The 27826-nt window shown below is 34.5% G+C and overlaps 1 protein-coding gene across 4 annotated transcripts; it reads left to right on the top strand.

Moving 5' to 3' along the window:
• The first annotated feature begins 304 nt into the window (after positions 1-304).
• On the top strand, positions 305-27090 carry LOC138329219 (muscle LIM protein Mlp84B-like). 4 transcript variants are annotated; one of them, XM_069276043.1, is made up of 11 exons: positions 328-429; positions 6869-6906; positions 7425-7555; positions 13809-13974; positions 14482-14639; positions 15141-15306; positions 19933-20096; positions 20834-20999; positions 21636-21777; positions 23507-23600; positions 23918-27089. In XM_069276043.1, exons 3-11 carry the CDS (start codon positions 7459-7461, stop codon positions 23983-23985), a joined length of 1221 nt encoding a protein of 406 aa, XP_069132144.1. In that variant the 5' UTR covers positions 328-429; positions 6869-6906; positions 7425-7458; the 3' UTR covers positions 23986-27089. The 4 variants fall into 4 exon arrangements, with proteins under 4 accessions (XP_069132143.1, XP_069132144.1, XP_069132146.1 ...); XM_069276042.1 differs by lacking the exon at positions 6869-6906 and having other exon boundaries at positions 305-429; XM_069276045.1 differs by lacking the exons at positions 328-429; positions 6869-6906 and adding an exon at positions 7008-7090 and having other exon boundaries at positions 23918-27090.
• The last annotated feature ends 736 nt before the right edge of the window (positions 27091-27826 follow it).

Genomic DNA, 27826 nt, shown 5'->3' with positions numbered 1-27826 from the left:
TTAAATACTTACATTTTTTTTATCAATATTCATCATCAAATCACTATCGAACAAGTTCTACCTCTACCAGAGATTTAAATACTATTTAAATCTCTGCCTCTACTAGAAATGTACTGAAGCATAACTATATGAACTCCTTTCTGCCGACTTTAATATGTACATGCATTTTCCACAAAATAACACGTCAGAATTTAAATACGATTTAAATCTTTGGAAATAGAAAGCAAAATATATATAGGACCATAGAAAAGGATTTCCAGATAGTATAAGGGAAGTAACTCGTACAAAATATGTTTGGTTTAGAGTCGTGTGCAAAAATGCTCGTTAGCTTCTGTGTAATATACATACACATGTTGGCGCCGTCAGATGATCATTCCAGGAATATCTTTCTCACCTGAACTCCGTCCAGACAGGTGCGCCAACACACAGGTAGGTATCTCTAGTTTGATTTTCTGTACTGTACTTAATTATTGTTTTTATATGTATGATTGTTTATAAGTATTGTCAAAATATGTTGTCATCGTTGTCTTCTATCTATTTTCCCGGCAATATTTGAATGATAAGTAAAAGTCAAACGGCAGGTAGGTCAGTATATGTTTGACTTGTCACTTGATGTGTTTGCGATATAAACATCGTTTGTTTGGTCTGCAATAGATCTATCACAGCTATTAATATGACTTACCATAACTAGTGCCAGTTTATAAAACTCGTAAGGCCTATCTATAAAGGATGAATCACTGCTCATAAAACATCAGCAGTGTGTAGTCTTTATCGGCCCAAGTGATGGGAGATACACACACTTGTCAAGCGGGTGTCGTCTATAAATTAATTATAATGAATGTATATTTCTGCAGTAGGTGTTAGTTTACCTGAGAATTTAAATTCACATGGACATGTTGATCCAGAGTTTTGTGTACAGATTTGTCAGATTGACTGTACACTGTATACTATAAGGCTTATCTTACTCCAGACTCTGGTATGTGGAACACATTCCTAAAGGTTCTTATATGTTCAGTGTTAGAACTTCATTGATAGATTTCAGAATGGTTTTAGTGGTCAGTGACCTGTTGAGTCTACATATTACTAACATAACTACTTATATCTTTTTATTGGTGTAGTAATCTACTTATCTAAACAAACACAAATTTCTTGTCAATATTATGATAACAGAGTAACAGACTTAAACTGAATTTAGATTTTTAGATTAACCCCGGTAAGGTTAATTTTATCTTGTATTAGACCTCAAACTACCATTATAATTTGAATGAGTTAGCTCCACGGATTACTTAACAACTTTATATAGATCTTATTTGCTTGGTTGGTTAAGTTGATGACACATATAACTCGGTAATTTATGGCACCTAAAAGATCTAATTTGATCCCCATACCTCACATTTCTGATCAGGTAGGTTTTCTACTGCTACATTATATTAAAACTATACTAGTCATTCAGTTTTTTCTCATTAAAATATATAAAAGAGATAAATATATATCTTGGAACTTCATAAAGTATGTGAGTCCATGCACTTATAGGTGAAACAATGTGTTGACTACCGAAACCAGGTCACTGTAACCTATATTATGACCTTTGACCTTAATTTCAAAATACTTGTACATGCTCTCTTCATTAATTGAGGCACAAAGCAACACACTTTGTATATAAGTTCACCCAGTGAGGGGAATACAAGAGACTAATATTCATCAATTAGCATGTTAGTAATTGATATATAATAGGCATTGTCATATAGGTGATTAAGTCTTATTTACAACACATTTAGTAATAGACAAGTAATTATATAATTAACTAATTTCAAAATTTCTATGTAGGGTTGATATGTTTTATGTTTGGGAGGAGGGAGGCCTTTAATTAGGCAGAGATATGATTTTGGAGGAGGGAGACCTTTAATTAGGCAGAGATATGTTGCTGGTAAATATTTCTACATAATAATGCTTAATTGTCGAAGTATTCAAGTTACAATAGCTGGTGAGACAATTAAAATGGAAAGGTGATAACTAAAATGGTAACTATGACGTCAAGACTGGTAATATTTTAGATGCTTCCTTAATTACCCATTACATAACTGCTCTTTAAAATTGTAACAATTTTTTTATTTCCTTATTATTGAAACCATGGTATGGAGAATGTATTTATAGGCCACAAGTTTAGAATATATTAATGTCATTAACAAAGCGAAGAATTCAGATAGGAATAAAATCGTTAGCTGGTCACACAGTGGAAATGGAATAGCCTGTACATACATTTCTTGGTTGCTGGAAAATAAGATAAATAACAGCCTATTACTATTATTATGTTTTAACATCTGTTTATGTAAGTGACAACTGGCCTTCCTTATTGGCAGTAATTTTGATAGTAAATAGAAGATGATTGATAGAAGTAATGGGTAACAGTTACACATTACAGATATTACACAGTTTATGAAATGACTATGACAGCTTTAATCAGTCATGATTAAGCTTGTAAGTCACGACTTCATTAAATTCATAAATTCTCTTTATGTTCACAAATAAGGAAAAGTTAATGTTCTTTAAACATGGAATATTGATTTATGGGTAGATATATGATGTATTAATAGTTTTATAAAAATGTAAAGTAAGACGTAGCAAGTATATGTTAATACAGTAGAGCATGCATGGTTATAATGAACCGTTGGGGACCAACAAAATCACATTGTTATAAACGTAATTTGTTAAACATGTTTGTTATAAATATGTTTGTCTAAAATCCTTAATTAGGATTATTGATACAAAAGATTTATTCTTTCTATTAAGTAGTAATAAATAGTTTTAGTATAAGTGGTATTTTTCTGAAAAAAAGTAAAGAAGTATATATAGATTCAGATGAGTAAAAAAAGCGAGCCCACACTGTGATAAATACTGATATATTTTCATAGCTAAATTAGCAAGCAGCTTAGTTTTCTTGTTGACTTGTATTTTGGTATCACTATACCGGGGTTAGGGGTTGATTAAACAGCTGGTAATAAATTGTACCTCTACTAGTTGATCCTGGAGAGCCGATTGTTATACTTGTCCTGATGGTCATGCAGACTCCACCAGGATTTGTAATTGTTTTGAAGGGCTATCTAAGGATGGAATCCCAAACTAAATACCTTGTCAGGTACAACACAGGAAGGGAGTGCCCTCTTATACACAACAAGTATCAAGCTTCTAAATACACCTGTCAGATCTCAGCAAGAAGTGTGTCTGATCAGATTTAGGTTTTCTCCTACTGTATGTGATGTGTGTACACTACAGTAGCTGTTTTGTACAGACTGGACATTGAATTATAACCTTTGTACAGACTGGACATTGAATTATAACCTTTGTACAGACTGGACATTGAATTATAACCTTTGTACAGACTGGACATTGAATTATAACCTTTGTACAGACTGGACATTGAATTTTAACCTTTGTACAGACTGGACATTGAATTATAACCTTTGTACAGACTGAACATTGAATTTTAACCTTTGTACAGACTGGACATTGAATTATAACCTTTGTACAGACTGGACATTGAATTATAACCTTTGTACAGACTGGACATTGAATTATAACCTTTGTACAGACTGGACATTGAATTATAACCTTTGTACAGACTGGACATTGAATTTTAACCTTTGTACAGACTGGACATTGAATTATAACCTTTGTACAGACTGGACATTGAATTTTAACCTTTGTACAGACTGGACATTGAATTATAACCTTTGTACAGACTGGACATTGAATTATAACCTTTGTACAGACTGGACATTGAATTATAACCTTTGTACAGACTGGACATTGAATTATAACCTTTGTACAGACTGGACATTGAATTATAACCTTTGTACAGACTGGACATTGAATTATAACCTTTGTACAGACTGGACATTGAATTATAACCTTTGTACAGACTGGACATTGAATTATAACCTTTGTACAGACTGGACATTGAATTATAACCTTTGTACAGACTGGACATTGAATTTTAACCTTTGTACAGACTGGACATTGAATTATAACCTTTGTACAGACTGGACATTGAATTATAACCTTTGTACAGACTGGACATTGAATTATAACATCTATAATCTTTATTGATCAAAGTGAAAATGACTCTGATCTTATGACATATGGAATTAGAAATAGCTGACCAAATGCCATTTGTCATGTGTGATTTACTTGGTAGCTCAGTCAGTATTTTGTCTTGCGAGGACAGTCGGACTAATACTGTAGGTAAATCTTAAGTGGTCTGTTATTCGTCCATCCTTCCAAACAGTTCTTTCTGCTCAATAAATATACTGATTCGTTTATCTGAGCGCTTATGAATTTATTAATCATATTTGAAAATTTAAAAGATTATCTAATCTATTCTTGAAACGTCATAATGAAACTGCAGGCATCTTTGAAATTAGAAAAGTTCAAATGTGTCCCCAGGGGTGCAATGAATGTTATGAACACTGCTCGCAGTATGTATAGTATATTTTTTTCGTACAAGGAAATGATGAGTCATGGAAGTATGTGTTGAATTATACAAGTTATTTATAATTTCCACATGAAAAACTTAAAGATGCTCCACCGCTGACAAATGGCAATTTTTCACTATCAAAAACAGGAGCAGACGATTTCGTATTTTTCTACAGTTACAAAAGTTACTTACTTTACACCATTACCACAATTGAAAAATTTGAGCTTCTAATTTTACTTCAAGTTCAAAATATGAAAAATAATTAATTGCATCCTGAAAAAATTCCATGGCACTATATGCTATTTGGAACGAAGTTCTGATTGCACATGCACCAAAAGCAAAATGAATTATTTTATATTATTTTTTGTGTTAATTAGACACGATTAAACCCCGATTATTGTCCAAATGATGAATATCATTTATGCTCTGTCGGCGATGGAGCATCTTTAAGGTGTTTCATTTTAGAAATATGTGAATGGAATATATAAGTCTGGTAATAAATTATATCTCATTGATATCTTTGTTCATGGAGATGTTCCACAGCCAGATGGCTGATACATTGATAACAAGTGGATGTATATTACCAATAATGGTCCTAGTGTTGGAAGCCTTGTCAGCTTGATCCAATAATCTTGTGTTTCAACAGACTTACAGGCATTTAATTTGATATAAATTCAAGTTCAAATAATTTCATTTTTGTGTCGAACGCATATTATATTACATAAAAAAGTACAGTACATATATACACGTATACCGATACATATATCAATATAAAATGTGTCCAGCCTAAATGACTTGTCAGTATTATTGTTCGAGGTTACTTTGCATGTCCTTATTATATGAAAACATATTCCTGATCATGAATTTAAAGGAAATTTCTGGACTAAAAATGGCCTCATATTAAGAAATTAATGCTATATCCATCATGTTTGAGACATTTCACTTTAGGATTTGTTAATTATTTTCTGAAGTTTTATGCAGTTAACACATTTACTTGAAAATGAATTATGGCAGGATTTTATCAAATATAAGTATGAAGCTGTAAAACTGACAAGACTATTGGCTATAAGAAAAGGTTATATATTTATTGTGTATAGACTTGTAAGACAGGAAACAATCCATGATTTAACAGTAAGATTGTGTAGCCTTCAGCTGTTCTGTCTCATGACCACCATCCACTGTTGAACTACATATATATATATACCTACATCTGTTGTATGTCAACATGCAATTGTGTGTGAAATCACATGGCATGGTTGAAATACACCAACAACAGTTTCTACTATGCACTAGTGGTGTTTCCACATCTGGCAAAACCTGAAACTCCAGAAATACTAGCCTAAGGAAACCTATTGCTAAAAATAGCTTTTGACATTCAGAATCTTGTGTTCAAAATTGGCAAACAAAGATATTTGAGCCCTGTAATAAGTTTGTTGGTGATAGATCGAGTTAACTATCTATATAGGCTTGTATAAATGTAAACTTGATCTGAACATTGATTATTTTAAGATTAATCATATAATGTTTCTTGGGTTAAACGACCAGCTAGCCTTAACTTTTTTGTTTCTTTTGGTGCCCTTTGTTTTGTTTGCTGATCTTTATTACTGTACCCTAAATAGAACAAGGCACATTTCAAATGCTGATAAGGTGGCTCAGATGCTGTTCACACTCAGGTTCTTATAATTGTTGGGTCATTGGCCAGGCGACCATTTTTCACCTATAGGTACAGTTGAAGATTAAGTCTGCTTCTGTGGTTAGGTACTATTCATACATTAATTAGATAAGAGGTTTTTAGAGGAAGGAATGGAAGTGTTTTTGTATAAATATGGTACAATTATAATTGTCAATTTTTGTCTCATAATTGTTGTCCAGTTTCCTTTTGATTTATTTACGTTAAATTGTCTACTCCCTTTTCAGGAGTTCCGTTATTTTGTTAAATCGTTTTTATTGATCTGATACTTGATGGACTATGTATATATAGTAAAATATCAACGCTTCCTTTAGTATATATGTACTTTTGCATGTTAAGACTTTAATTACACTTCAATCAACATTTTCTGTTTTCCCTAATCATTTCCTTTTAAATCATGATCATCTGATGTCAATGCAATATATTAAATTTCATTTGTCATACAGTACGTGTTACTCATTTACTGCGATCACTTTGGTCATACAAATCAGAGATTTGTGTTAATGCTTTCATTGAACAATTAACTGAGAAGGATGCAAGTCGTCCATTTGATGTACTAATATGAAAAAAGGAAATTAAAAAAAAATCAATATCATTGGACAAGGTTAAAAACCAACCATGAACGTTCCTGATTACTATAAGATGATTAGATTAAGGCTCACTTAAAGACAATCTATAAAAAGTGGAAATCTCCTTTATTGCAGGAAACCCACAACCACACTCACTATTTGTGGTTAGAGATGTGAGTGTTGATTTCCTTACTATTTCCTAAATAAAAAACTATAAATAGCAATGTTATATATATCACATTACTTTCACTAAACGTAGAAAAAAAGTTTAGAAGCAGATGTAGTCAATCGCTCTCTCTCTGGTTAAAATAACCTTTGCTATAGTTTATATTTACTTCTACAAGAGCACAGTGCCTGGTCTGTATACTATATGCAGAGCTTATTAGCTTATATATAGGGAACATTCTTAGATCCGGTTTACCACATCAAAGTTTAAATTGCAAAAAAAACCAAGGTCAGTTTGTAATGTGTTTCTAGAGTACATTCGAAGACACATATGATTCTATCTGATGTTTTCTTCAGATTCGTAATAACATTAACTGTAAACTCTAGCTTCTAGAGCAATAAACTTTGAAAGTCCTCGAAAGTGCCCGAAAGTCCCCATGTATTTAAGTCATGGACATAAAGTGATTATAATGATGGTATGTATATGTATATGATTATACATATTTGGAAATTTTTTTCCTTTCAGAAATTTTGAAGAAGGCTGACAAAAATACTACAAGATGGCAGAAGCATGTCCCCGGTGTAAGAAACTTGTGTACTTTGCAGAAGAAATTCGTGCCCTAGGGCGGAAGTGGCATAAACTCTGCTTGAAATGTGGTAAGTAATTACTCCAAGTACCCAAGGAGCTAGAGATCAATATATGTGTTAGGGTATTTGGATTGTGTAGTGGCCTTGCACTTGCAAGACACATGAGTTTCCTGCAATAGTTTGACCTTTCCCTGTTTCCATTTATAGGTCAAACCTGTCTAAAGTGAAGAGAAAAGTGGTCTCGATATAATGAAGCAGTCGTTATATACAGGTCAACTTGTGTTATAAATAGAATAGCCTTTAGGGACTAAACGTTTGATAAGGTTGACATCGCATAACAGCTAGGTTCTTTTAAGATTGATCAGATGGTGGAGGAAAGCCAAAGTGCCCTGAGGAAAACCATCGACCTGCAGTCAGTATCTGACAACTGGCCCGCAGGGAATTTCTCGGATGACAATGATTTAAGGATCAAAACTTCAATGGAATGATATTTGCCTTAATTGTATTATTACTTAATTAATTACTTCATAATGAGTTTAATGTATGCTAACATATTTAAATAGTTCCCAAATTTAAAATTGATAATGAGAAGATATTTTGATTGATGTCAAGGATGAGTATTTGCGAAATTTACGAAATGCATATATTTATAAGAACTCAATATTACAAACTCATTGCAATTGGTTCCTATGCTAATAACAGAATAACAATTAAGTGGGAAAAACAACTTTTCATATATAATTTTAACACAATTTAATGCAAAGGTTACTTTTGTTTAGGTGGTTAACACAAATTTTGGTATTAGTTACGTTTTAGCAGTTATTGTTTACCATTTCATTTAATTTAAAGTATATTTAATTAGTTAATCGTTATAGAATGATAGAAATTTCCTGGTTTGTACGTCTTTTTATATACATGTAGTAAAATTATTGGTGTCATTATATGGTCTGGTCATATCCAACTATGGAATAAAATTGAGATATATGTCAGTATCTAAAATCTTAAACCTATTATAAGATATGTTATGTTTAAAACAATATATATTAACATATATAGCATAAATTTAATTGAAGAAAATCCTAACAGACGAAAAGCATATACAAAATATAAAAACAAAAACAACTGACTGAGATACTGAGATTAGCCCTATCGCTCCATCGAAGGTCTAAAGAGCTCCCTTCAATGGAGCAAAAGGGCTAACAACAGTCAGTTCTTATTGTTTTTTTTTGTTTTTGTTTTTGTTTTTGTATATAAAATATATATATATATGTACACGAATACATGTGAAGTTCAATTACAAGTTGATATTAGAATCTTTGGTTTGGTTTCATTTGGTATGATTTAATTGTTTTAATGTCCTATAATAGCCTGTTAGTTATGAGCCAAGGTCATTTAAGAATGTGCCAGGTTTAGATGGTGGAGGAAAGCCGGAGTGCCCAGATAAAACCATCAACCAGTATCTGGCAATTGCCCCACATGGGATTCGAACCCTCAACCCAGCAGTGGAGGGCTTGTGGTATTATGTTACTGCTTTAACATCTTGACCACCACGGGCCCCCTATTAGTTTGTATCGATATTGTTTCTAGTGGAGACATTCTATCACTTAAATTTTCTGTTTGAGAATAAAAATGTGAAGTGGGAGGCAGCATCTTCTCCTAGTTTTAGCTTTATATCATATCGAATACGAATATATATATATATACAGTATACATATATATATATACGTACTGGGTGACTGGTCAGGTCAAGAAACTTGATTAGAGGGGGAAATATCAGTTTGTTTTGATAGGAAATTAATTAATTTTATATGTAAGATAATGATATCCTGACGTCCTTGATAAATATGTCTGGTTTCGAATTACAAGATATTTACGTACACACTTTCAAGACTTGCCTTACTTCCAGGCACTTTCACGTGAGTTTTACATGCTGTATTTGTATACCAGAATAATTTTGTTGATAAAATCAAAATGCAGCTAATTTAAAGAGAATTTCATCCACACAGAATTTATTTTTCAAACATTCTTCTTCATAACATAAAAAGCATGAAAGTGAATTTCAAAGATATTGAAATGTTACGCTGAAATTTAGACTATCGATACCGATCTCAGAGTTAACACCACTATTCCAAGTATGCACTAACATCATTAATCGGGTGATAACAGGGAGAGATGTGGGGTCTAGTGCCAAAGTTGAACCTGATGTGAAAGTAAGCTACTTATTATTACAAGGTGAGACTTAAAATGTAGATGACTCATCTTCCAGGGATTGTAGCTTTAAGGTGGGGTGGGGATGGGGAGGGGGTATATCAGTCAGTCATCTCCTAATGCTGCAGACTCCCTTGGTTAGGAACCAGTGATACTGCATATAGGATCGGTATTATAACAGTATGTAATTAACAGACCTGATGCTTTTCACAGGTTTAGGATGGGTGTAGAGCTTAAAATCTTGGAAGTGAGACAGGTGTATATGGACTAGTAATTCTTTAACTGTGGTAATTAGTTCAGAACATCTTTGTTTGAGAAGACAGGGGGGGGCTAGTTTAGAAAATCTTTCTTTAAGAAGTGAGGCGATCCGCATTGGGTTGGAAGCAGAAGGTGGAGTAGTGTGTGATGGATGAGGAGGGGCTAATGGTCATTGCTGGGAATCTTATCTTCTATGATTAATAATCAAACCTTAAATCCCCAGTCCCCAGTAAATAGCTATGCAGTCATCATCCAACCTCTGACAGACAATTATTACCATGGTGAATTAACAATATTTCATAGAATTTGTGTTGGTTTTATACAATGAGGTTTTTATAGATGTTGAATACAATGAGATCATTTAGAATGTGAAAGGAATTAGGGGAGGAAATTGTAATAGGGTTATACAAATAATATGTACATGTAGGATTGACTAAAATTACATCTTTTAACTATTGTATACCATATTCAACCCAATAAGTGCCCAGGGTGTTTAAAAATTTGATAAAAACATCATGAAAAGATGCAGATAAGACAAAATTATTGCAAATCTATACAGTTTTATGTAGTTATGGTTATGGACAATTGAAATCGAGGCCTCGAAAAGAGTGAGGGGTGCTTATAAGGACATAGGCGCTGATTTGGTCGAATACTGTATGTAAACTGATGGTAAGTATCAGAGTTAGGGATTGATGCAGGTCTATTGGGCCCTTGGAAATTGTTTGTTTTCTTGATCTGGTGAGGATTTGCCATGATTTTATGATATAGTTTGATTGTTGCTTTTGACAATATAATAGATCTGGAGATATTCTGACCCTAATTGAGATGGAAGCAGAAAATCAATGAATCATAGGAGGTCACTTTACATAGCAACAACATGGTTGTTATGTTATATGTATAGTCAGTAATATAAACAGGTGAGAGACCTGGTGATATTTGATAGATATGTGGAATAACAGGTGTGTACCAGGTGAAAGGCCTATTATAACTGAATGCAATGGCAGATATAATTATATGGTGTATTATATATTTTAAGGATGGGGACATGTTTTATTAAAACTGGTTTATCTAGTTTGATATGACTTCATATACCATGGTTCTATTTGTAATGATTTACTCAGCCCACACAGCACTGTACATAATAACCATAGCCTATCTAAACTTTTAATTAATAAATTTAAATGCATCACTTAATACTGCTGTCAAGATCAAAGGTCAAACAATGCTACTTTAAGAGAGATAAATGAATTACTGTCAGTAAGACAGGCATTTTTGTTAAAACTTACTGTAACACTACAGTACGTACATGTTAGTTTAAATTGCTTGAGGACATATACATATACATGTGTGTATAATATGTTCACCAGGGACGCTACATAACCTTGTACATGCATAACTACATGTATTTGAAAAGCATTATATTATTTGAATACATGAAGTTTTCTTTTCTTTTTAGCCCACCATCATCAGATGGTGGGCTATTCAAATCGCCCTGTGTCCGTGGTCCGTGGTCCGTCCGTAAACAATGCTTGTTATCACTATTTCTTAAAAACTGCTTCAGAGATTTTGTTCAAACTTCACATGGAGGGTCCCCTTGGTCCATATTTGTGCCATACAGATTTTGAGGCTGATCGGAAAAACAAGATGGCCGCCAGGCAGCCATCTTTGATTTTGGCAGTTGAAGTTTGTTATCGATATTTTTTGAGAACTACTGAAGGGATTTTGTTCAAACTTCACATGGAGGTTACCCTTGGTCCCTAGTTGTGCCAAACAGATTTTGAGGCTGATAGGAAAAACAAGATGGCCGCCATGCGGCCATCTTGGATTTTGATAGTTAAGGTTTGATATCCCCATTTCTCAAAAAGTGCTGAAGGGATCTTTCTCAAAAAGTGCTGAAGGGATCTTTCTCAAATTTAATATGTAGGTTCCCCTAGGGCCCTTGTTGTGCATATTGCATTTTTGGACCAATCGGTGAACAAGATGGCCGCCAGGCCGCCATCTTGGATTTCGATAGTTAAAGTTTGTTATGGCTATTTCTCAGATAGTACTGAAGGGATCTGTCTCAAATTTCATATGTAGGTTCCCCTAGGGACCTAGTTGTGCATATTGCATTTTGGGACCGATCTGTTAACAAGATGGCCGCCAGGCAGCCATCTTGGATTTTGTTATTCAAAGTTTGTTATCGCTATTTCTCAGAAAGTACTGAAGGGATCAGTCTCAGAATTCATATGCAGGTTCCCCAAGGGCCCTGGTTTTACATTTTGTGATTTGGGACTGATCAGTCAACAAAATTGCTGCCAGGCAGCCATCTTGGATTTTTATTTTCAAAGTTTGTTATCGCTATTTCTCAGAAAGTATTGAATGGATCTTTCTTAAATTTCACATGTAGGTTCCCCTAGGGCCCTTGTTGTGCATATTGTGATTTGGGACCGATTGATCAACAAGATGGCCGCCAAGGAGTCATCTTGGATTTTGGTAGTTGAAGTTTGTTACCGCTATTTCTCAAAAGGTACTGAAGCGATCTGTCTCAAATTTTATATGTAGTATGTTTGAAAAAAGTTTAAAAAGTAGAGAAAAGATCCATCTCTCATTTGTCAGATATAGATCATTCTTTGGTGGGCGCCAAGATCCCTCTGGGATCTCTTGTTAATTTTATATGGGATCATAGATAGAATCACAATGTCTTTCATCATCAATATCCTAAAGAGCCAAGTCTATCATTTTTTTAGGTGATACTTAAATGTAGTTCTGAAGTAAGTTTCCATGTGTAGTATGTATCATGTATACAAAGCAAAGACAGTAGGATGATGTATAGTGTGCTCATCAATGATAATATGTCCAGCAATTTTAGAGATTTACTTTGTATCAACACTAAAAGTAACACAACTTATATCAAGTAAGAGGTTTCATAAGTGTTATAAACTTGTTGTAGGCCTATTTAGAAAGTTGGAAGTAATTTAGTAGATCAGTATAAAAGTAGGAATAATCTGGTTTAGGTTCTTTAATGAACTAAGAAATGTCAACCAAACCCAAGCAAGTCACCTAGCTATCACTTGATGAGAGAGCTATCAGGCACACACTATATGTGGATGTATGTACTGATTAAGGGGAAGTAACTCATCTTATTTATTCAGAGGAGAAAGACTGATATTGATTTTGTTTTGTTTTTCCACAAATATCTCATTCCATTGTGCTGTATAGTTTAATATTTGTCTACTTTGTCCCGCTTTACTGTTCGTATCCTATTATGTAATCGTGTTCGTTTTGTTCGTCTTAATAAAGGGGCAGATCGCCTAGAAAATTTGACAACTTTGTTTTGTCCACACGGATGGAATTACTTCCTTGTCCCACATCATTCCATTTTACAGCGAGACAAAAGTAGAAAAACAATAAAAAGGTAATACTGCTTGGATTGATGAGGATATCACAAACGGCACCTGAAAACTAACACTTAAATATGGATGGACATAAAAAGATATATTTACTTTCCTTGTCACTTCTACTATTATAAGTATATGACAGTATAATTGACACCCAAAACTAGACCATTATGACATCACTAATGTTGACCTGGTGATATCAACTGATCACCGTCAAAATGGCTGTTCCATCTTGTGGATTAAATTGTCTTTGATAATGGTTTTCCTGGTCTTAGCTTAAACAATGTGAATGCAAAGACCCTAAATGAGTTGATAATGTAAATATAAGCATAAAACTATCTTCCTATGACATCTATGGTCTAGATCTATATAGATGGCATAGAAAGGTAGTTTAAAGCTTAATAACTCTAACATGTTTTACAGCTAATTCTATCAATTATATATCCACAGCTGTAAACTTGTGTTTTATTTTACAGCGGAGTGTAACAAGTTACTGGATAGTACAACCTGTACTGATCACCAGGGCGAGGCATTTTGTAAGGCCTGCTACGGAAAGAACTTTGGACCAAAGGGATACGGCTTTGCAGGGGGTGCTTCAGGCCTTTCTGCCAACAGTACTACCAAATATGGAGAAACGGATGGGTAAGAAATCCTGGAATGTAATTCATGGACCATAAATACAAAAAATCAAAACAAAATATACTTAAATTAAGAGATAAACTGATATTTAAGTTGACAACTTTCACTTATCAGGCCTGCAGTTTGTCAAAGTTCCTAACTTTTTTAATTTAAAATTCTCAATAGAAAAGTGTTACAGAAATGAAAAGAAATGTTAGCTAATGAGCTTTCCTGAACTTATGCAATGCTTTCCTACGGATAATTTCTAAGTTGATGAGTTTGCTTACGTTAAATGGAATGTTGACGTATCTTGGCCCAGACAAAATTTACAAACATATAATAGTACCTTACAATTCTATATGACACCACACAAACTATTACAGTGAAATACAGGATCAGACTGTTTCTGTAGTGTTTTAGAAATCCTGTTCACATAATTTCTAGTTTAAAGATTTGTGAATATAAACTTCAACCATATAAACAAGGTATATATCAGACCATGTTTTTGGACATTTGAATATGAATATGTAGAGTTGGTAACTTCGGCCAAGCTGTATCAGCACCACTTCTACAAGCCCCGACCAGCTGGGCTGCTCCTGATGCGTGTCTACGCTGTGGACACAAGGTCTACTATGCAGAAGAGGTCCGTGCCATGGGGCGTAAATGGCATAAAATCTGTCTCAGTTGTGGTAAGTAGCTAATGTACATAGAAATATCTTTTCTCCTTTCTAATACATTTAGATTCATTTTGATGTACAGGAGCTCTACTACACCATATACATGTATATCACATGTCAGTCTTTGTTCACAATTGGTTTTCAGATATTTTCTTGAAAGTCTTATCTGTTGGACTTTGAAATTATACATAGGAATTTCTGATGGTGTGTAAATGTGCAGTCAGAGGTGTGAATTTTCCTGAGAACACCAAGATAACTAAAAGGAGTTTGTCCAATTTCATTTATTAGCAAAACTGGGAATGGATGGGTTCTTGGGGACACTGAATATCATGGTCATAGTTTAAAGGGGTCTAGAAATCATTGCTGTGTCATTAATTACTTCAGTGATAGCCCTTCTCATGAAATCCATCTTTTAGTTTCCTTTGAATATAATCATCAATTTTGTTATCATCTGTTGACAAGAAACGAGCACATAATTACCTCCCTAGTTCAGCTTCCTTTGTCCGGTTTCAGGGAATTGTGGGAAGTCTTTGGATAGTTCTACCTGCACAGACCATGAGGGTGACGTCTTCTGTAAAAGCTGTTACGGTAAACTGTTTGGCCCTAAAGGTTATGGCTATGCTGGTGGTGCTGTACTTCTCTCCATGGATACCGGAAATCCTTACGAGATAACTTTGGAGTAATTACCTTGTCTGCATATTTGTTTGCATATATTTTGTTTGTATAGTTGCCTTGCTTAGAAGCTAGAGAAACTTACAGTAACTTAGGATTCAAACTGTTGAAAACCTTTGTTTAATTTAATGAAAAAACACATTTTAGATGCAAATACATGCTGTAAAATCATTTTTTTATTGTCATTGAAGATGAACGTATCAGTCTTACTCATTAAGCATGTTAATTTAGTCTAGACAGTACTAAGGCTTTGAGATGTGAGTAGACTCGTCCTGCTACAGTTGTTATAACATGCATGGTGACTTGTCCCTATATGGTACATGCTTATCAATATACTATCATGTAAATCATAAGAGTTCAGGTATATCTGTTCACCAAACATGACATACATAACAACAGTTTTTATCAGTACAGTACAAACAATATGCATTAGGAGCAACAAATATCAAGATTTTTACAATAATTGTTATCATGATGGTGTAAATATAAAACAATACACTGATTGATTGTTAAGAGAAGAGAATGACAATTACATCCAAAATATATAAGACAAATTAATACTTTACTTACAGGTAATCAATTTAATATTATATTGTCTTCTTGTTCAATTATTTTCCAAAGAACAATGAATTTATGTGTTTGTTTGCAAGTGGAATTGTCTTTTAAAAAATGTTGAATTTTATGATTCATTCTATGGTTATAATAAATGTAATGATCACACCTGTCCTTGTGTTTAATAACTTTGATAAAATACTTAAGTATGTGTGTAAAATGAAATCTGTTTCAGGATCTGATGTCCAATGTTACACAACTAAGGCCATAGTTGGGTTTTTCTCTGTTATGTGCCATTTTGATTTTCTAAACCTACCAGCCAGCAAGGCAAAAAAACAACACACAAGTAAATAAGTACAATGTTTTGCTAAGGAATTAAAGTTTTTTAGGGGTTCAAATTGATACTGGTTTTGTGCATTTTTCTACAAAAAATAAGTTATTTCATTTCAACTGATCAAATTTAGAAAAGAGTTTTCTTTTTATAGATTGTACATCTACGGAAATTGTAGGAAACATTACTTACCCTGTTACACACTGCACACCTCTTTTATTGCCCAGTTTGGGAAAAAATGTTGGTGTTTGTTTTTTCACTCAAGAGCCCTGAAACCTAAAAAAAAACAAAAAAACAGAAAAAAACACAACTATGGCCAAATTAGAATACTTGTATAAGGGTTGTTATAAGTACTTTGATATCAGAATATTAAATGTTAACAACAACTGATTTGTGTTTGTTATTAATCTGAATGTGTTGTGTTTCTGTAGATAGAAGAAAAGTACATATTGTATTTGATCCAGTACCAAGAGTGCTTAAAAATTGTTAAGTACTTGTACGATTTCTGGTGCATCTTTGTGTCTACTTTGACTCTTGTTTTACAGAATTCATCGCCTTCTTACTGTGTATTGATTATTTTACATGGTGATAGCATGATAATGATCATAATCAAACCTGAATTGTTAACCATTTGTGTACATTACAAGCAATTAAATTTAATTAACTGTGATTGTTGTTGTCTTATGCATTTTAACATTTCTTGATATGAGTTGTATGCAGTACGATGTAAATGTTTTAGTTATAACAAGGAATTGGTTTTTGAAATGAGGAACTTCATCTGTATAATTATGGGGTTGCACAAAATTTATGAGTTTTAGAAAGATTTGGGGAGGGGTGCCTGAGAGAAAAATAAAAATCATGTGTATTTATTCAGCATGTATGCTGTGATGAGTTTTACATAAAGATAGCTTGACTAACATACCAGATTTACGGTACAAATAATTGAATGCTTGTTGGCCCTGCATTTTACATGAATACATGTGCATATACCTGGTAGTTCTAGATTTGGCATTTATAATCAAGTGATTTTGCTTGTTATGAAAGTTTCTGTGCACGTAAATGTATATAAATGTATTTATGTCAAGCATAAAGAGTTGTGACTGCACATGTATTGTTCATAGTTAACAACAAACTTATGTGGTCGTTGGTCAAATACTGATGATGACAAAATTGTAATCTTTTCATTGCTATATGGGTTTTGGAATATCTTATTTCAATTTCTGGCATTAAAAGGTCAAAGGTGATAACCCACTAGGGTCTTCCTTTGTTGTCCCTTAATGTAATATTCTATATGCCCATAGACCTGTAAGAACAGGAGAGTTTGCTCCCTTTAGTCGTTACATTAACGTAATATTCTATATGCCCATAGACCTGTAAGAACAGGAGAGTTTGCTCCCTTTAGTTGTTACATTAATGTAATATTCTATATGCCCATAGACCTGTAAGAACAGGAGAGTTTGCTCCCTTTAGTTGTTACATTAATGTAATATTCTATATGCCCATAGACCTGTAAGAACAGGAGAGTTTGCTCCCTTTAGTTGTTACATTAACGTAATATTCTATATGCCCATAGACCTGTAAGAACAGGAGAGTTTGCTCCCTTTAGTTGTTACATTAACGTAATATTCTATATGCCCATAGACCTGTAAGAACAGGAGAGTTTGGTCCTTTTAGTTGTTACATTAATGTAATATTCTATATGCCCATAGACCTGTAAGAACAGGAGAGTTTGCTCCCTTTAGTTGTTACATTAATGTAATATTCTATATGCCCATAGACCTGTAAGAACAGGAGAGTTTGCTCCCTTTAGTTGTTACATTAATGTAATATTCTATATGCCCATAGACCTGTAAGAACAGGAGAGTTTGCTCCCTTTAGTTGTTACATTAATGTAATATTCTATATGCCCATAGACCTGTAAGAACAGGAGAGTTTTGCTCCCTTTAGTTGTTACATTAATGTAATATTCTATATGCCCATAGACCTGTAAGAACAGGAGAGTTTGCTCCCTTTAGTTGTTACATTAATGTAATATTCTATATGCCCATAGACCTGTAAGAACAGGAGAGTTTGCTCCCTTTAGTTGTTACATTAATGTAATATTCTATATGCCCATAGACCTGTAAGAACAGGAGAGTTTGCTCCCTTTAGTTGTTACATTAACGTAATATTCTATATGCCCATAGACCTGTAAGAACAGGAGAGTTTGCTCCCTTTAGTTGTTACATTAATGTAATATTCTATATGCCCATAGACCTGTAAGAACAGGAGAGTTTGCTCCCTTTAGTTGTTACATTAATGTAATATTCTATATGCCCATAGACCTGTAAGAACAGGAGAGTTTGCTCCCTTTAGTTGTTACATTAACGTAATATTCTATATGCCCATAGACCTGTAAGAACAGGAGAGTTTGCTCCCTTTAGTTGTTACATTAACGTAATATTCTATATGCCCATAGACCTGTAAGAACAGGAGAGTTTGCTCCCTTTAGTTGTTACATTAACGTAATATTCTATATGCCCATAGACCTGTAAGAACAGGAGAGTTTGCTCCCTTTAGTTGTTACATTAACGTAATATTCTATATGCCCATAGACCTTAAGAACGGGAGAGTTTGCTCCCTTTAGTTGTTACATTAACGTAATATTCTATATGCCCATAGACCTGTAAGAACAGGAGAGTTTGCTCCCTTTAGTTGTTACATTAAGTAATATTCTATATGCCCATAGACCTGTAAGAACAGGAGAGTTTGCTCCCTTTAGTTGTTACATTAATGTAATATTCTATATGCCCATAGACCTGTAAGAACAGGAGAGTTTGCTCCCTTTAGTTGTTACATTAACGTAATATTCTATATGCCCATAGACCTGTAAGAACAGGAGAGTTTGCTCCCTTTAGTTGTTACATTAATGTAATATTCTATATGCCCATAGACCTGTAAGAACAGGAGAGTTTGCTCCCTTTAGTTGTTACATTAACGTAATATTCTATATGCCCATAGACCTGTAAGAACAGGAGAGTTTGCTCCCTTTAGTTGTTACATTAACGTAATATTCTATATGCCCATAGACCTGTAAGAACAGGAGAGTTTGCTCCCTTTAGTTGTTACATTAACGTAATATTCTATATGCCCATAGACCTGTAAGAACAGGAGAGTTTGCTCCCTTTAGTTGTTACATTAATGTAATATTCTATATGCCCATAGACCTGTAAGAACAGGAGAGTTTGCTCCCTTTAGTTGTTACATTAATGTAATATTCTATATGCCCATAGACCTGTAAGAACAGGAGAGTTTGCTCCCTTTAGTTGTTACATTAACGTAATATTCTATATGCCCATAGACCTGTAAGAACAGGAGAGTTTGCTCCCTTTAGTTGTTACATTAACGTAATATTCTATATGCCCATAGACCTGTAAGAACAGGAGAGTTTGCTCCCTTTAGTTGTTACATTAATGTAATATTCTATATGCCCATAGACCTGTAAGAACAGGAGAGTTTGCTCCCTTTAGTTGTTACATTAATGTAATATTCTATATGCCCATAGACCTGTAAGAACAGGAGAGTTTGCTCCCTTTAGTTGTTACATTAACGTAATATTCTATATGCCCATAGACCTGTAAGAACAGGAGAGTTTGCTCCCTTTAGTTGTTACATTAACGTAATATTCTATATGCCTGTAGACCTGTAAGAACAGGAGTTTGTTCCCTTTAATTGTAATGACTCTACAGTAAGAATTATTCCTACTTTCAGTAATGTTTCCCATTACGCCCAAGCACAAGCTGCCCCGGTAGTAAACGGTGGTAACAGTCGCTTCGGGGGTGGAGAGAAGTGTCCACGATGTCAGAAGACGGTTTACTTCGCTGAGGAAGCTCGGGCTAATGGAAGAAAATGGCACAAACTCTGTCTCAAGTGTGGTGAGTGACGGGGAGTAATTGTTTACATGTATTCATAAGGTTTCAATTAACTTTGTACAGTTCTAATATTGAGTAATGTTACATAATTTACTTGCGTTGTTTTGATGATTAAATACGGTGTAGTATGTGAATTCAAATTAACATGAATGAATTGCATAACACATGTTTTAAAAAAATGATGCTATTGAGTTTCAAAAAAACTAATGCTATCCAGATTATCAATGTAAATGTGTACACCTCAAAGGCTTTCCTATGAGATTTGGTGAAATGAAATTGGTATACCTAATACATTAAGTAGTGTACGTTTTAGTTAGTATAGTTCGCGAGGACTTAATATCTAACAGACATTTGTAGTTTTATAAATTATATTAAAACTCTATCTATTTCAACAGAAAGGGAAATTTATCATCATTAGAATTGAGCAACATGGTTTATTATTAATGACAGTATTCTCTAGTGCTTATACTAAATCTTATCTGTATTATTTGGTGGCAGTATATATAATGAATGTTATTTCAGCCAACTGTAACAAGATGTTGGCTTGTATTATTTGGTGGCAGTATATATAATGAATGTTATTTCAGCCAACTGTAACAAGATGTTGGCTTGTACAGTAATAATGAATGTTATTTCAGCCAACTGTAACAAGATGTTGGCTTGTACAGTAATAATGAATGTTATTTCAGCTAACTGTAACAAGATGTTGGCTTGTACAGTAATAATGAATGTTATTTCAGCCAACTGTAACAAGATGTTGGACAGCACCACTTGTACAGACCATGACGGTGAGGCCTTCTGTAAGGCTTGTTATGGCCGTCTCTTCGGACCAAAAGGTTACGGTTTCGCTGGTGGGGCATCAGGACTTTCCATGGATACTGGACGAGCGGGAGAAGTCACTACTCAGTAAGTTTATGAGTTGGAGGAGGAGAGGTCATGCACTACTCAGTAAGTTTATCAGTGGAAGATAGAAGGTTTTGATCTTAAGCCTATATATTTTTGAAAGAAAGGGGTATTTTATTTGATGGTTTTGTGTTAATGATGTATTCTACATTGTTATTGGCTGGCATCGTCACAGTTTTACCCTACATACAATTGTCAATCTTGAACTCTTGTGTGCAAAAGGGAGATAACTCTGAAATAGTATTTAAAATGTTCAAATTCTGGTTTCATTGAGCATGAGATACTGGTGAAAGTAGAATCATGAATGGCCTACTTATCAACTTGATAAAATTGTGTATGACTTCTATATCGGTACCCAGTACGTACTTCTTTCTAGGGGCGGAAAGAGAGTGTTGTAAACATTGTATATTTTCACATCGACTATTTAGAAGAGGAGTCTCAGACTCCAAGTGTCATGGAACTGAAATAAAGTCTATTTATGTTGTTATTAATGTTATGTACAATCAGAGTTTGTCTGCGATACTGCTAAGCCTCTGGGGAATTGACAAACGTGAAGCAGACATGCATTATTTTCTGTAGTGTAAGAAATGCATATTTAAAAAAATGAAGTTCCCATTAGATAACTTGTTGTATTTTTAGGAATGTATCTCAGCTAGCTATGGCCCAGGCTGCCCCACTGTTAGATAATAACACTCAGAAGCCCAAGTATGGTGGAGCTGACATCTGTGGTCGCTGTGGCAAGCAGGTGTACTTCGCTGAACAAGTCATTGGAGGAGGCAATGTATGTCTAACCAGCATAATTCACACTTACAATTGGTACAAGGAATATAAGACAAAATATTTGCTAAATTATACATTTTCTTTAGTAGGTCACCTGAGACGAAGTCTGTCATCCATCATTTGTATGTAAACAATTTACATTTTCGACTTTTTCGCAAAAACTGCTGAAGCAATTTCAATGATATTTAGCACAAACCTTCTAAGGCATTAGGCCAATCAAAATTGTGAATTATATAGTCCCCACCCCCCAGGGGGCTGTGGGAGGGGCCAAAAGGGGTCAAATAGGCTAAAATTTCAAAAATTTTCTTCTGAATTCTGGAAATGGTAGAATCATACACTCTTCATAGATGGAAAGGGCTTAAGGTCCTTTACAAAAGCTGTGAATTATATGACCCTGGGGTCTCACATTTCCCCCTGGGGAGGGGGTCAAGTTTACTATAATTTATATAGGGAAAACACATTTATGGGCATTTGTTGCTAAATTTTCATAGGAAATGAGTCAAACTTGGTTATAATTATTAGCCTGAGATAGCATTTTAATATCATATCCATATTGGTCCTGGCCGGCCCCCTGGGGGCAGAGGGGCAGGGCCGAAAAGGGTCAAATAGGCTAACATTTCAAAAACCTTTTTCTAAAATTCTGGAAATGGTAGAATCAAATACTTTTCATTGATGGAAAGGTCTTAAGGTCCTTTACAAAAATTGTGAATTATATGACTCAAGGGTCTCCCGTTTCCCCATGGGAGAGGGTCAATTTTGCGATAGTTTATATAGGGAAAACACATTTATGGGCATTTTTTGCTCAATTTTCATAGGAAATGAGTCAAACTTGGTTATAATTATTAGCCTGAGATAGCATTTTAATATCATATCCATATTGGTCCTGGCCGACCCCCTGGGAGCAGAGGGGCAAGGCCATAAGGGGCAAATAGGCTAAAACTTCAAAAAAATTCTTAAATTCTGGAAATGGTAGAATCAAATACTCTTTATAGATGGAAAGGTCTTACGGTGTTTTATGAAAATTGTGAATTATATGACCCTGGGGTCTCACGTTTTCCCTTGTGGAGAGGGTCAAGTTTACTTAAGTTTATATATGAAAAACACATTTATGAACATTATTTGCTCAATTTTCATAGGAAATGAGTCAAACTTTATTAGAATTATTAACCTAAGATATAGTATTTTAACATGCATATCATTCCTCGCTGACCCCCTGGGGGACAAGAGGGGTGGGGCCAAACAGGGTCAAAATGACTTTAAATTTCAAATTATCCTCTGAGTTCACAGGTTTGATGGAAGCAAATACTCTTCATAGATTAAAAAGTTAAATTCATAAAATCACTGACCGACTTCAAGGGCCTATATATTAGTGTTTATATGTCTTTGTTTCATTCTAAACGAACTCATATGACCGTTAAGGCCCATTGGCCTCTTGTAGATTTTTCATACACTCCTTTAATGAATATAGTAAGTTTTAGAAATTTAGTAAAAAATGTTCATGAAGCTTTATACCAAAGATTTATAGCCTGTTTAATTTAAGGGGAAATTTCATGGATGGATAATGTACAAACCGTGCGGAAAATATTGATATAAACTTTGTTCTTATAATAAGATTGAGAAATTATATGTTTTTACACATCATCAATTATACTGCTGATTTTACAATGTTGTTTAAATCAGAATTAAAATTGCAAACATGCGTAACTTTGTTTTGCTCAACCGTGTTTCAGATCTACCACAAGGCCTGTTTTAAGTGCACTGCCTGTGGAAAGAACCTGGACTCTACAACATTGACACAAAATGAAGGAAACATCTTCTGTAAAGGTTTGTATAAACAAAAGGATTTTACAGAAGATTATTTATAAATACTGTACCTTATTATGCAGGATTGCCCTAAAACAGAGTAGGATAAAACCAATCCCCCATGCCGCTTGTTTTTATAACTTGAGGATTAGGTTGCGGATTGATGATTAGGTCATGGATTGATGATTACGTTGGGGGTTGATTATTAGATCACGGGTTGTGATTTTGGATTATTCTACCTGTTTTACAGAGGAATAGTCTTGTGTATTTGTAAGAAATGTAAAATCAAGCTTTCTGAATATAGATTAAATTGAAAGATTAAAATTTGTTCTTGACAGCTTGCTATGGGAAACACTTTGGACCAAAAGGGTTTGGGTTTGGTCAGGCCCTTCAGCACACTGCCTAAGGGAGATCGACTCAAATGACCACGTGTATTCCATCAAGGGGAACAACTCTGGGACCAGCCCACCTAAACACCAGTTTACACGCACCTTTTGGACCAAACCACAGGAAATACTCATGTTATAGTTTACCTCACCTTATGAAGTTTTCGCACAATAAACTACAAGATTTAGAATAAATTGAATTTGTTTAACTTTCATTTAGTTTTTCCTGTTCATAGTAGAAAAACTTTTTGTTTTCACATTTTATATTTATTTATATATATAATGGTGTCTGGTTACTGTTGCAGATGTTCTGGTCCTCTCTGCTTTGAATTTTATCTCATTTTATCACAATATTTTATTACAGTAGTCTTTAATAAGCTACAAATATGTTGTCATCAATGCTTTGAACTTTCAATCTACATGTATTTTATAAAAAAGGCTTTTTGCCTTATAATAGCCTTTTTTCATTAAATTGTATCTTAACAAATCTAGAGTTTTACCATTGATGCCAAAGCTATCTCAAAATAATGGTGATCTTGTTTTAAATAACATGCATTTTATAGTAGATTTTCACAAGATTTTATTTGCATGCATAATAAATCTTCGAAACTTACATTGCTAAAATGAATTGCAAAATATAAGTTATATGTCAAAGTTAAACCAGTATGTTGTAATGTTAAACACATTCTAAAGGTCATCTGTTTAAAAGCAAAACCAGATTAATAGCTGCCATCTTTGCCTCCTTTAATGACCTTAAGAGGACATTAAAAAAAAACAATGCATCCACTTGTTGTAAAATTACTTTTTGGTGGTAGTTTTAATGTAACCCTGTTGTAAAACAAGTCTTTTTTTATATAAGCTACGTGCCTTTATCTTTAATAGACAGGTTTGAATGTTATTGGTTTGTAAAACATTTATGTGCTCGTGTGACAGGAGTTATCTGCCCTTTTGACAGGTGTTACAAGATAAAAGATACTTTTATTTTTAATTAACGTCGCATATTGAGAAACAAAACAACATTAGCTCTAGAGCTATTATTGCGAGAACTTGCAAGTTTATCTGATTTTTTAATAGGAGAGATTTGCTCATGTAAGGGGGTTAATCGTTATTTGGTTATTTACATGCATAAGACTAGACTGATTTGTGGTATTATTGAAAACAAGTAAAAGTTACCAAATAACCAAATTGCTTTTGTTCATACAGGTCGGAAATCTTTTCACAATTGAATGATGTAACAAGTAGCTTTCAGTTGGTTTGAACCCACAGAGGACTTATTGTCAAGTATGATTTATCATTGACAGCACAGCTTAGTGTACATTAATATTATGTTTGTATCTTCGTGTAATCTTGTTATTGCTTTTGTTTTCTATATTTACTGAATGGGTTTTTGTTATTTCTATTTTATTTTAAATTGTACACAGGCATGATAAATCCGTAATTAATTGTAGACGTTCTGATTTTTCTTTTTAATGATTTCCTGATTAGAGTTAGCTATTAGAAATCTCCAAAGTGTGTTTGGGACATAGGAACCAGATGTCAATAGAGAATAAGAATCATCATTGTATTACCAAACGTTTTAAGTTTAACATTCAATTGCTTTAATATACACTGCATTTTCATTCATATGTAGTAAATACTAGACTGAGTGGCATTTCTATAAACTTAAAATCAACTTTGATAAAAATGTGACATATTTGCTGAACTTAATTGTTGCATGACATTTCAGAAAAAAAAATGTATTAACAGAAAAGTACCAATATACATGTAAAAGGATTTTACTCTTTACTACATGGTGTCTTGGTAATGTAAAATGAGACAACTGTTGGAGTTACCGTGGTAATTCTATATAACTTTATTGTATAACTGCATTACACTATGTCAGGTTTGTCTATTTTATTCATGTTTTATACAGTTTGTAAAGGATTAGGGAGGCTACAGGATAACGTGTATCGTTTATTAGCCCACCATCATCAGATGGTGGGCTATTCAAATCGCCTTTCGTCCGTGGTCCGTCGTCCGTCCGTCCTTCCGTCCTTCCGTCCGTCCGTCCGTCCGTCCGTCCGTCCGTCCGTTAACAATTCTTGTTACCGCTATTTCTCAGAAAGTACTAAAGGGATCTTTTTCAAATTTCATATGTAGGTTCCCCTATGGCCCTAGTTGTGCATATTGCATTTTGGGACCGATCGGTCAACAAGATGGCCGACAGGCGGCCATCTTGGATTTTGATAGTTAAAGTTTGTTACCTCTATTTCTCAGAAAGTACTGAAGGGATCTTTCTCAAATTTCATATGTAGGTTCCCCTAGGACCCTAGTTGTGCATATTGCATTTTGGGACCGATCGGCGAACAAGATGGTCGACAGGCGGCCATCTTGGATTTTGATAGTTAAAGTTTGTAACCGCTATTTCTCAAAAAGCACTGAAGGGATCTTTCTTAAATTTCATATGCAGGTTCTCCTAGGACCCTAGTTGTGCATATTGCATTTTGGGACCAATCGGTCATCAAGATGGCCGACAGGCGGCCATCTTGGATTTTGATAGTTAAAGTTTGTTACCGCTATTTCTCAGAAAGTACTGAAGGGATCTTTCTCAAATTTCATATGTAGGTTCCCCTAGGACCCTAGTTGTGCAAATTGCAATTTGGGACCGATCGGTTAACAAGATGGCGGACACGCGGCCATCTTGGATTTTGATAATTAAAGTTTGTTACCGCTATTTCTCAGAAAGTACTGAAGGGATCTTTCTCAAATTTCATATGTAGGTTCCCCTAGGACCCTAGTTGTGCATATTGCAATTTGGGACCGATCGGTTAACAAGATGGCCGACAGGCGGCCATCTTGGATTTTGATAGTTAAAGTTTGTTACCGCTATTTCTCAGAAAGTACTAAAGGGATCTTTCTCAAATTTCATATGCAGGTTCCCCTAGGACCCTAGTTGTGCATATTGCATTTTGGGACCGATCGGTCAACAAGATGGCGGACACGCGGCCATCTTGGATTTTGATAATTAAAGTTTGTTACCGCTATTTCTCAGAAAGTACTGAAGGGATCTTTCTCAAATTTCATATGTAGGTTCCCCTAGGGCCCTTGTTGTGCATATTGCATTTTGGGACCGATCGGTCAACAAGATGGCTGCCAGGCGACCATCTTGGATTTTGATAGTTAAAGTTTGTTACCGAGCTATTTCTCAGAAAGTACTGAAGGGATCTTTCTCAAATTTCATATGTAGGTTCCCCTAGGACCCTAGTTGTGCATATTGCAATTTGGGACCGATCGGTTAACAAGATGGCCGACAGGCGGCCATCTTGGATTTTGATAGTTAAAGTTTGTTACCGCTATTTCTCAGAAAGTACTAAAGGGATCTTTTTCAAATTTCATATGCAGGTTCCCCTAGGACGCTAGTTGTGCATATTGCATTTTTGGACCGATCGGTCAACAAGATGGCGGACACGCGGCGTCTTGGATTTTGATAATTAAAGTTTGTTACCGCTATTTCTCAGAAAGTACTGAAGGGATCTTTCTCAAATTTCATATGTAGGTTCCCCTAGGGCCCTAGTTGTGCATATTGCATTTTGGGACCGATCGGTCAACAAGATGGCTGCCAGGCGACCATCTTGGATTTTGATAGTTAAAGTTTGTTACCACAATTTCTGAGAAAGTACAAAAGGGATCTTTCTCAAATTTCATATGTAGGTTCCCCTAGGGACCTAGTTGTGCATATTGTGTTTTGATACTGAATTGTCAACAAGACAGACGGCCATCTTGAATTTTGGTAGTGGAAGTTTGTTACCGCTATTTCTCAGAAAGTATTGAAGGGAATTAAAGCAAATTCCATACATAGGTTCCCCTAGGGCCCTAGATATG

Source organism: Argopecten irradians, chromosome 8, assembly GCF_041381155.1.
Source record: "Argopecten irradians isolate NY chromosome 8, Ai_NY, whole genome shotgun sequence".
NCBI lineage: Eukaryota > Metazoa > Mollusca > Bivalvia > Pectinida > Pectinidae > Argopecten > Argopecten irradians.
This window is presented reverse-complemented; position numbering and strand designations above follow the sequence as displayed.